Genomic DNA, 12,193 nt, shown 5'->3' on the forward strand with positions numbered 1-12,193 from the left:
CATATTTATACTTATAAAAGTAATGGGGTTTAAAAAATGACAACAACTGTAACATACAGGAGACCACTCCCGGGAGCTCCACTGGCCACACGAGCTGAAGCAGGCTGAGGATTCTGGGGGCCGGGGCAGATGGGCACAGTAGGACTCGTCTGCCACTCCACCCTGGGCGTCCCGACAGCTGACATAGCGGGCACGCTTCCCCTTCCCACAGGAGACAGAGCACTGAGACAGACACACAGAGGAACCCACAAACATTCAAGATTAAAGTTACAATGTGTCACACTTACACACTTTACATGAACTCTTACTGGCTGATGTGTTTCATTGAAGATGTGTGCATAACAAGTCTATTTTCAATGAACTGATAAAGGTTACATTTTAAGCCACCAGCTCAGACACTCTGTGACAAATGCATTAAAATGAATCATTTGTACTCTCTGTCTCTATATGTTCTAACCAGACTCCTCCATGAGGTTTTCACCTGGTGATATTCTGGCTGCACCCGGGCAAACTCAACAGGAGGACAGAGTAAACTTTACCAAGGGGTGAATACCCACTGAGATCTAAAGACACCATCTGAAATACACATGTAAACATCACAATCATATCAATTACACCAAATTGCCCCTGACTTTACACGAGAGGATGGCAGTATCGCTCCTGAGTGGAATGTATGTGTGTTTTTTCAGAGGGACCACACTTGCGCTAGCCTCCTCTTTGACATGCGAGCTCACAGCCTCTCTGACAGACATACAGACAAACTGAGACTCGTGTTTGAAACCAAAGCCTCATGTTTAGATCTGTTTTTTCATTTGCACTGGGAAACAATGCAAAACACCAGGGTGAGGGAGTGTGTGTGTGTGAGGCTGAGCAGTGCTGCATTCTACAGACCAGTGAATCAGACATGTACAGTCAGAGGGGTAGTAATGGCGAGGCAGAGAGAGCTACTGTACGTGAGTGTTCATAAGCCTATTAGTGCGTGTGCGCGGTTGCAGTGCTCACTGTGGTCCAGGAGCCATATCTCCACTGTGTGAGGAGCTGACCAGAGGTGTCAGGGCGGATGGTGCTGTGTTGAGGAGAGGCCCAGGGACACGGTGCCATCTCACAGTCCTGGCTGTCCCTGGGTCTGGATGCTGCGTTACACTTCCTGTCATCTACCGTGTATCCATACAACCCTGACACACACCTCACAGCCCGCATCTGGTAACCATGGCCACACGTCACTGCACACTGCAACAACACACACAGGAGAGACACACACAGGGTCAGATGATGGCCTGAGGCTCCAAAAGGTTTGACAGTAAAACCTTGGCAGATCAGTGTTCTACTTCAAGGAAGGATGCAATTTTAACTCAGCTCACATAGTCTAGCACAGCCAAGCGCAGTTGAACACTACCAATGTAGTTGAACACTACTACTTCCCAGACACCCACCCTCTCCCCCAGATCTCTGCTAACGGAACGGCAGGTAGACTGGTGGGGCGGCAGGTAGCCTAGTGGGGCGGCAGGTAGCCTGGTGGGGTGGCAGGTAGCCTAGTGGGGCGGCAGGTAGCCCAGTGGGGCGGCAGGTAGCCTGGCAGGTAGCCTAGAGGGGCGGCAGTTAGCCTGGTGGGGCGGCAGGTAGCCCAGTGGGGCGGCAGGTAACCCGGTGGGGCTGCAGGTAGCCCGGTGGGGCGGCAGGTAGCCCGGGGGGGCGGCAGTTAGCCCGGTGGGGCGGCAGGTAGCCCGGTGAGGCGGCAGGTAGCCCGGTGGGGCGTCAGGTAGCCCGGTGGGGCGGTAGGTAGCCCGGTGGGGCGGCAGGTAGCCCGGGGGGCGGCAGGTAGCCCGGTGGGGCGGCAGGTAGCCCGGCAGGTAGCCCAGAGGGGCGGCAGTTAGCCTGGTGGGGCGGCAGGTAGCCCGGCAGGTAGCCTAGAGGGGCGGCAGTTAGCCCGGTGGGGCGGCAGGTAGCCCGGTGGGGCGGCAGGTAGCCCAGCAGGTAGCCTAGAGGGGCGGCAGCTAGCCCGGTGGGGCGGCAGGTAGCCCGGTGGGGCGGCAGGTAGCCCGGCAGGTAGCCTAGAGGGGCGGCAGTTAGCCTGGTGGTGCGGCAGGTAGCCTAGTGGGGCGGCAGGTAGCCTAGTGGGGCGGCAGGTAGCCTAGTGGGGTGGCAGGTAGCCTAGTGGGGCGGCAGTTAGCCTAGTGGGGCGGCAGGTAGCCTAGTGGTTCAGAGCATTGGGCCTGTAACTGAAAGGTTGCTGGTACAAATCCCGAGCCGACTAGGTGAAACATCTGTTGATGTGCCCTTGAGCAAGGCACTTAAACCCTCATTTCTCCTTTACATCGTTCTGGATAAGAACATCTGCTAAATGAATGTATGTGTCTTCATTATGGATCCCCACGGCAGCAGCTACTCATTCTGGGGGCCGGAAAATGAAGGCAGTTATAAAAAATACAATTAATTCACAACAGATTTTACAACACATTAAGTGGTGTGTCCTCAGGCCCCAACTCTACTACCACATATCTACAACACATTAAGTGGTGTGCCCTCAGGCCCCAACTCTACTACCACATATCTACAACACATTAAGTGGTGTGCCCTCAGGCCCCAACTCTACTACCACATATCTACAACACATTAAGTGGTGTGCCCTCAGGCCCCAACTCTACTACCACATATCTACAACACATTAAGTGGTGTGCCCTCAGGCCCCAACTCTACTACCACATATCTACAACACAAAATACATGAGTTCATGTGTGTATAGTGCGTATGTTATCATGTGTTTGTATGCATGTGTCTGTGCCTATGTTTGTGTTACTTCACAGTCCCTGCTGTTCAATAAGGTGTATGTGTATCCGTTTTTTAAATCTAATTTTACTGCTTGCATGAGTTACTTGATGTGTAATAGAGTCCATGTAGTCATGGCTCTATTTAGTACTGTGTGCCTCCCATAGTCTGTTCTGTACTGTGAAGAGACCCCTTGTGGCATGTCTTGTGGGGTATGCATGTGTGCCAGTCGTTCAAACAGACAGCTCGGTGCATTCAACATGTCAATGCCTCAATCTCTCCTCCAAGTCAATCTCTCCTCCATTTTGAGCCAGGAGAGATCGACGTGCATATTATTAATATTAGCTCTCTGTGTACATGCAAGGGCCAGCCGTGCTGCCCTGTTCTGAGCCAATTGTAATGTACACACATTTGGTGGAGGAAGTGCTGCAGGATTTGGGCAGTAGATTGTGATTACACAGGAATGAACAGCCATATATACTGTATACTAGCTCTGTCAATGGAACTATCATGTTGAGTCAATGAATGGTCAAAGACATTCATTCATCCATTCATTCCTGCCATACTGGCTTGTGCACACCAGACAAGGTGTGTGTATATAGGCTGAGGAAGTATTGGACTAGCAGACTTACAGGGTCTGTGTGTGTACGGCTCCGTCTAAGGCAGTGGGGGGACCTGATAGTGTGGTGAGTTGTGGAGTGGTGTGCTCTGACTTGAGATGTCATTTCCTTCCTTAGCGCTCTCACTCTGCCCTCATATCCTGTCGGAGTAAATCTGACCCCACACACAGATACACACCACAGATACACACTGGGAAGGAAGGGGATGTATGTGCAGAGCACACATGCAGCCAGACACATAAATAACACACACTACAATGTTACACACTTAAACATTCATTCCTGCACATTCATTCCTATTCAATCACAAAGATTCAACCACAAGAGAACCTGAATCTGTCAGACACAGGCACGTGCAGATCCATCTGGACTCACCGGTCCCCAGACTCCGACCTGCCAGGAGGCACAATCTGGCAGCTCACAGCTCCCCACGGCTAGAGGCTTGGTGTTGGGGTCACAGAAGTGTTCACTCAGATTCTCCTCTCCTACCCGCACACTACAGGATACCTGCCTGTGCCTCATCCCCTTCCCACACGTCACCAAGCACTGGGAGGGGACAGAAGGAGAGATAGGGTCAGGGTGAGGGAGGAAGACTAATAAAGTATATGTGTTATGAAGGGTGTGTGTGGGGGGAGGAACATTGTGTGATTGTGTGTGTAAAATGTTAGAGCAAATGTGATGCGTTTACATCAATACACTTATACTTTATAAAGTGTGTATATATTTATGTGTGTTTATAGAAGCTTTTATTGATGTGAATGTAACAGTGTGTGAATATGTGTCATGTGTGTGCATGTGTGTGTTTGCACTGTGTGTGTGTGTCCTGTTGTGTGTATGTGTGTGCTTTATTATGTGTTTACATCAATATGCATATACTTTATAAAGTGTGTATATTTATGTGTGTTTTATTATGTGTGTACATTAATACGCATATACTTCATAAAGTGTGTATATATTTACGTGTGTTTATAGAAGTTGTTTATTGATGTGAATGTAACAGTGTGAATTTGTGTCATGTGTGTGCATGTGTGTGTTTGCACTGTGTGTGTGTATTTGTGTGTGTGTGTGTACTGTGTGTGTGCGTGTTTGGGTGTGTGAAGTGTAACCCGTACCTCACTCCAGTCGTTGGCTGACCAGTCAGGGCAGGCCTGGTCGTTGCAGCTCTCTGCAATCATCCTTTGGTAGTCACTGCACTCCCTGTCCACCAGTCTCCTCCCCAGATTGTTCATACAGTAAGAGTCCCTGGTGCGGGCCCCACGACCACACGTCTTAGAACACTGAATGATGCACACAACACTCAGCATTAGATTCACCATTCAACATGTACTGCACAAAAGCCTAACAAAAACACTGCACCAAACATGTACAAAATACTCTCTACTACTTGTAATCTAAATCACATGTCCCCTTATAATAACACCTGTCATGCATGAGAAGACTAAATAAAAAATGGGCTGCTTTTCAAGACAATGTGCAATAGCATCACATCATGAAAACTGGTATTGTAATGATGTGTGTCTTTGACTATAGTTTCTACTGACCTGGGACCAGGCGCTGTACTGCCAGCTCTTGAGCAGACAGTCCCCGTGGCAGGCCTCCCTGGCCTGGGGTTTAGGTAGGTCAGAACAGGCCCTCCCCTCCACCCTCTCACTCTGCCTCTTCAGCAAGCTGTACCTCATACACTGCACGTCCATGGTCCGGTAACCAGGGCCACACTTAGCAGAACACTCACTCCTGCCTGCTACATTCCACCTGCAAACAGGCTATATGGGTTAGTGTCTGTTTAACATATATATAGTGACCGTGTGTGTTAAGTTGTGTGTGTATCTACCTGAGTTCACAGTCAGTGTTACATGGCTCAGTGGCAGCGTTGGGGCGGGGTAGAGGTTCACAGCGCTGGTCAGAAACCCCCAGGTGGTCACTCTTCCTCACACATACTGCCCTGCGCCGTCGTTCACCTACACGGACACACAAACACACACGCACACATGCAAGATTTGAATGTTTGAATTAGATCCAATCTGGCTAGGATCGACTGCCAAAGTTCACATTTCCCCCTCCTTTAAATTGTTTAATTAACTCTCTGCGATTGGGTCCCAGTCCAAATGGGATTAGGGGTTCTGGGATGAAACTGCTTCAACTGGATCCTGCTAATGATGCTGAGTGCTGCGAGACACAGGAAGTCTCAGCCCCTGGTCCTAGGAGAAACTTCCGGGAGACATTTTGTGTGCTCAGAACAGGGGAGAACAGCTGCCCCCTCTCATTGGCAGGTTGACTTTTAGTCTGAGTCTTGTCCTGGTGGCAGAACTCATCGATTTGCCCTTAGATACTCCAGCTGCAAAGTCAAAATTGGCTATAATGTAAAACTTCATGAACCAGAAAATAGCTTATTGGTCTTAATTTAAGGTTAGGGTTAGGTTTCAAATCAAATTGTATTACTTTGTGGCTGTGCCAGCTACAGAGCTGCCTCCAGAACAAGATTCATGAAGAGAAATGCTAACCTGCCTCTCATAGAAGCCGTAGAAGTTCAAAGCCGACTGTGGTACTGCAGGTATTGTTTGCAGAAGACAGGATCCCCATTAAAATGAATGAAAAAATGGCAATCTTTGCGGTCAGTCTTCGTGTAACCCCCCCCCCCCCCCCAAAAAGATAATCATGATACAAATAATTGCTTCTAATATACCAGATGTATGTCCTTGAACAGATTATTTAAAAATTGCACACAGGAAAAGTTACAAGAATGATTTAGTTGCTAATGGCAGCCTGCAATACCTTGGTCGGCCTTCAACTTGAGTTACTCAATGAGAGGGGGCAGCACTGAGCTAGCCTGCAACGTTACTTCCTGGAATATCTCAAACTGCACAAGTTATGTCTTATGAGACGCCATCTTAACTGACTTCATTTGGCTTCAATGTGCTATTGGATCTTCAGATAGGAATGAATGGTGTGGCAGGTAGCCTAGTGGTTTGAGAGTTGGACTTGTAACCCAAAGGTTGCAAGATCAAATCCTGAGCTGACCAGGTAAAAATCTGTCTTTCTACCCCTGAACAACTGCAGATTTTTACCTGGTCAGCTCGGGATTTGATCTTGCAACCTTTTGGTGATGAAGTCGGTTAAGATGGCGTCTCATGAGACATAACTTGTGCAGTTTGAACTGCTCCAGGAAGTAACGTTGCAGGCTAGCTGAGAGGGGGCAGTGTTCCTAGGCACTCCTGACACTTCCTAGGCCGTCATTGAAAATAAGAATTTGTTCTTTAACTGACTTGCCTAGTTAATTAAAGGTAAAATGTAAATGGTGTCATGTGATTGATGGCTTTGTCCATTCTAATAAACATTAATTGGCTCAGTAAGGTTAGAGGGCAGGCTCAGGGCTAAGGGGAGGAAGGTGTACTGGGATGTGATCAACCAGGTCAGAGCAGAGGGGCTTACAGGAGAGGAGGTAGGTTGATTTATAGGAGAGGTGGGTTGGTACTCAGTACTCATGCGGTGTGGGGGTCAAAATAGCATTGGGGGCTGAAGCCTGAAACCTATGGGTAACAGCGTCCTTACCCTGACACTTGGGTAACTGGGTGGATGACCATGACCTGACACATGGGTAACTGGGTGGATGACTATGACTTGACCCTGATACATGGGTAACTGGGGAGACGGTTAATGATTTTACCCTGACACATGGGTAACTGGGTGGATGACCATGACCTTACCCTGACACATGGGTAACTGGGTGGATGACTATGAATTTGTAAGTCGCTCTGGATAAGAGCGTCTGCTAAATGACTTAAATGTAATGTAAATGTATGACTTTACCCTGACACATGGGTAACTGGGTGGATGACCATGACCTTACCCTGACACATGGGTAACTGGGTGGATGACTATGACTTTACCCTGACACATGGGTAACTGGGTGGATGACTATGACCTTACCCTGACACATGGGTAACTGGGTGGATGACTATGACCTTACCCTGACACATGGGTAACTGGGTGGATGACTATGACTTTACCCTGACACATGGGTAACTGGGTGGATGACTATGACCTTACCCTGACACATGGGTAACTGGGTGGATGACTATGACTTTACCCTGACACATGGGTAACTGGGTGGACGACTATGACTTTACCCCCCTGACACATGGGTAACTGGGTGGACGACTATGACTTTACCCTGACACATGGGTAACTGGGTGGATGACCATGACCTTACCCTGACACATGGGTAACTGGGTGGATGACTATGACTTTACCCTGACACATGGGTAACTGGGTGGATGACTATGACTTTACCCTGACACATGGGTAACTGGGTGGATGACTATGACTTTACCCTGACACATGGGTAACTGGGTGGATGACTATGACTTTACCCTGACACATGGGTAACTGGGTGGACGACTATGACTTTACCCTGACACATGGGCAACTGGGTGGATGACCATGACCTTACCCTGACACATGGGTAACTGGGTGGATGACTATGACTTTACCCTGACACATGCGTAACTGGGTGGATGACCATGACCTTACCCTGACACATGGGTAACTGGGTGGATGACCATGACCTTACCCTGACACATGGGTAACTGGGTGGATGGCTATGACTTTACCCTGACACATGGGTAACTGGGTGGATGACTATGACTTTACCCTCCTGACACATAGGTAACTGGGTGGACGACTATGACTTTACCCTGATACATGGGTAACTGGGTGGACGACTATGACTTTACCCTGACACATGGGTAACTGGGTGGATGACTATGACTTTACCCTCCTGACACATAGGTAACTGGGTGGACGACTATGACTTTACCCTGATACATGGGTAACTGGGTGGACGACTATGACTTTACCCTGACACATGGGTAACTGGGTGGATGACTATGACTTTACCCTCCTGACACATAGGTAACTGGGTGGAAAACTATGACTTTACCCTGATACATGGGTAACTGGGTGGACGACTATGACTTTACCCTGACACATGGGTAACTGGGTGGATGACTATGACTTTACCCTCCTGACACATAGGTAACTGGGTGACGACTATGACTTTACCCTGATACATGGGTAACTGGGTGGACGACTATGACTTTACCCTGACACATGGGTAACTGGGTGGATGACTATGACTTTACCCTCCTGACACATAGGTAACTGGGTGGACGACTATGACTTTACCCTGATACATGGGTAACTGGGTGGACGACTATGACTTTACCCTGACACATGGGTAACTGGGTGGATGACTATGACTTTACCCTCCTGACACATGGGTAACTGGGTGGACGACTATGACTTTACCTTGACACATGGGTAACTGGATGGACGACTATGACCTTACCCTGACACATGCGGCTACAATCCAGCCAGGAGCCTGAGGGGTCCCACACAAACTGTTCCCTGTGCTCCTCGATGGGGATGTTGAAGGAGTAGCGCACATCTGGGTTGTACAGGTTCCCCACACACAGGACCTAGGGAAACAATGATATGGGAAATACTTGTAACAATATAGAAGGAGAGTTGGGGGAAGGGTGGAGAGGGGACAGAGAACACTAGAGAGAGAGGAAGATAGAAACAAACAGAAGAGCGAGAGAGAGACAAAGAGACAGAGACATCAGCCTTGCCTGTAGAATGAGTTCCTCCTCGATGCGTTCAGTGCAGTTGATGCGCTCCTCCATGGTGTCTGAGCCGCTGTACTCAATGACAGTTCCCTTGAAGGGGATTTCCTTTTTGAACATGGCCACCACAAAGTTCCCATTCAGGAGAAAGTTAGAATGGCTGTCAGATAAAGCTGAAAGGAAACAAACGAAAAGTGGAAAAATAAATAATAAAAAGAAAATATTGCCTCAAGACATTGGATAAAAACTGCTTTCTTTGCTAAATACTTTTTGAGTTTTTTGGGTTTCAGGTTTGGAAAATCTTTTGAGGTGGAAAGTAGCTTTGTCATTCCAAGCTGTATGTAAACATTCAATGACTTCAAACCAAAAATGTTCTGCAATTCCATTGTTGCAAGGGGGTATGTTGAAACATTGGTGGCACCAAATTGCAGTCATTTGGAGTTAGACTGCGTGACTTTCTTTACGAATGCTAACAAAGTAGCTCCACTGTCTTGAAATACAAACCAGTGCATAAAAACACACAAACGACAGAAGTATGGTTCTGTGAAATATGTAGTAATTACAATGTGAGAGAGCCCATGTTGAAACAATGTGTGTGATTAGGTCTCTAGGCACAACTTTGTTTACACTCAAGTCTGCACACCACCAGCTGAGGACCCCAGCTAGTCCTCGTTAACCCCTGACTGCCTGTGTGTATGGTGTGTGATGGCCAATGACAAAAACACCTCTTCTGGCAGTCATCACCTGCACCCTCCAGCAGTGAGAAAAATGCATTGGCTAACACACACACACACACACACACACACACACACACACACACACACACACACACACACACACACAAACACAGCCATTGCCCATCTCACCCAGCCCCTATCCACTTTCATCTAGCCTGGCTACACATGGCTCTAATTAACACCTTTTCTACACACATTCAGTTTCCTCTTGTTCTGACACACTGTTTGCTTTCCCAGCTATCCCTTATCCTCTGGCCCATTTGGCTCCGGGCCCCGCCATGCTTCCTCCACATACAGTTTCCTCTCGTTCTGACACACTGTTTGCTTTCCCAGCTATCCCTTATCCTCTGGCCCATTTGGCTCCGGGCCCCGCCATGCTTCCTCCACATACAGTTTCCTCTCGTTCTGACACACTGTTTGCTTTCCCAGCTATCCCTTATCCTCTGGCCCATTTGGCTCCGGGCCCCGCCATGCTTCCTCCACATTCAGTTTCCTCTCGTTCTGACACACTGTTTGCTTTCCCAGCTATCCCTTATCCTCTGGCCCATTTGGCTCCGGGCCCCGCCATGCTTCCTCCACATTCAGTTTCCTCTCGTTCTGACACACTGTTTGCTTTCCCAGCTATCCCTTATCCTCTGGCCCATTTGGCTCCGGGCCCCGCCATGCTTCCTCCACATTCAGTTTCCTCTCGTTCTGACACACTGTTTGCTTTCCCAGCTATCCCTTATCCTCTGGCCCATCTGGCTCCGGGCCCCGCCATGCTTCCTCCACATACAGTTGAAGTGGGAAGTTTACATACATCTTTGCCAAATACATAAAAACTCAGTTTTCACAATTCCTGACATTTAATCCTAGTAAGAATGTAAAAATGTCAGAATAATAGAATAAATGATTTATTTCAGCTTTTATTTATTTCATTACATTCCCAGTGGGTCAGAAGTTTACATACACTCAATTAGTATTTGGTAGCATTGCCTTTAAATTGCTCAACTTGGGTCAAACATTTCGGGTAGCCTTCCACAAGCTTCCCACAATAAGTTGGGTGAATTTTGTCCCATTCCTCCTGACAGAGCTGGTGTAACTGAGTCAGGTTTGTAGGCCTCCTTGCTCGCACATGCTTTTTCAGTTCTGCCCACACATTTTCTATAGGATTGAGGTCAAGGCTTGGTAATGGCCACTCCAATACCGTGACTTTGTTGTCCTTAAGCCATTGTGCCAGAACTTTGGAAATATGCTTGGGGTCATTGTCCATTTGGAAGACCCATTTGATGTCTTGAGATGTTGCTTCAATATATCTACATATTTTTCCTCCCTCTTGATGTCATCTATTTTGAGAAGTGCACCAGTCCCTCCTGCAGCAAACGACCCCGACAACATGATGCTGCCACCCCCATGCTTCACGGTTGGGATAGTGTTCTTCGGCTTGCAAGCCTCCCCCTTTTTCCTCCAAACATAACGATGGTCATTATGGCCAAAAGTTCTATTTTTGTTCCATCATACCAGAGTACAGATGAATGTGGTACCTTCAGGCGTTTGGAAATTGCTCCCAAGGATGAACCTGACTTGTGGAGGTCGACAATTTTTTGTCTGAAGTCTTGGCTGATTTCTTTTGATTTTCCCATGATGTCAAGCAAAGAGGCACTGAATTTGAAAGTAGGCCTTGAAATACATCCACAGGTACACCTACAATGGACTCAAATTATGTCAATTAGCCTGTCAGAAGCTTCTAAAAACATGACATCTTTTTCTGGAATTTTCCAAGCTGTTTAAAGGCACAGTCAACTTAGCCTATGTAAACTTCTGACCCATTGGAATTGTGATACAGAGAATTCTAAGTGAAATAATCTGTCTATAAACAATCGTTGGAAAAATTACTTGTGTCATGCACAAAGTAGATGTCCTAACCAACTTGCCAAAACTATAGTTTGTTAACAAGAAATTTGTGAAGTGGTTGAAAAACGAGTTTTAATGACTCCAACCTAAGTGTATGTAAACTTCCGACTTCAACTGTACATTCTGACTGGTATAAATGACTAGTGGTTTGGTATTAGTCCATACTTCCTCACCCCCTTTAACCCCACATCCTAAACAGCCTGTCCCTACAGCTGGGGTCACTGGGTGGGTAACCATGTTCTGGCCAGTGGCTGCCCTTTGATAGAGGAGCGGGGGAAAACACATTGACCTATTGTATGGTGTCAACCATTTAAAGCACCAATAAACATATTTAAAGCATCTATAGCTAGAAAGAATTTGCTATAAACTGGCTGTGAGTGAATTGGCCTGCTGTGAAGTACCATGGCTAAGCAGTGATAGCATCACTCATGCTCACACACACACAAACTCACCGAGGTAGTTGTCATCCTCCGACTTCCCAGAGTAGCTGACCTGTTTAATATCAATGTTGGTGGCTCCTGCAGGGATGCTCACCACTGTGTTGTAACCTGGA

The 12,193-nt window shown here is 47.6% G+C and overlaps 1 protein-coding gene across 1 annotated transcript in view; it reads right to left on the minus strand.

Moving 5' to 3' along the window:
* The window catches only part of LOC135524536 (A disintegrin and metalloproteinase with thrombospondin motifs 20-like), a 176,771-nt gene that overhangs the window by 45,249 nt on the left and 119,329 nt on the right, over positions 1–12,193 (minus strand). Inside the window, exons 16-24 of the mRNA XM_064952156.1 lie at positions 12,093–12,188; positions 9,017–9,183; positions 8,734–8,863; positions 5,218–5,344; positions 4,928–5,138; positions 4,499–4,663; positions 3,762–3,932; positions 1,003–1,230; positions 58–222 (exon numbers count right to left, since the gene is read on the minus strand). Of these exons, the coding sequence (XP_064808228.1) occupies positions 58–222; positions 1,003–1,230; positions 3,762–3,932; positions 4,499–4,663; positions 4,928–5,138; positions 5,218–5,344; positions 8,734–8,863; positions 9,017–9,183; positions 12,093–12,188 (1,460 nt within the window). The remainder of the gene's footprint in view (positions 1–57; positions 223–1,002; positions 1,231–3,761; positions 3,933–4,498; positions 4,664–4,927; positions 5,139–5,217; positions 5,345–8,733; positions 8,864–9,016; positions 9,184–12,092; positions 12,189–12,193) is intronic.

This window comes from Oncorhynchus masou, chromosome 31 (assembly GCF_036934945.1).
Source record: "Oncorhynchus masou masou isolate Uvic2021 chromosome 31, UVic_Omas_1.1, whole genome shotgun sequence".
Lineage (NCBI taxonomy): Eukaryota > Metazoa > Chordata > Actinopteri > Salmoniformes > Salmonidae > Oncorhynchus > Oncorhynchus masou.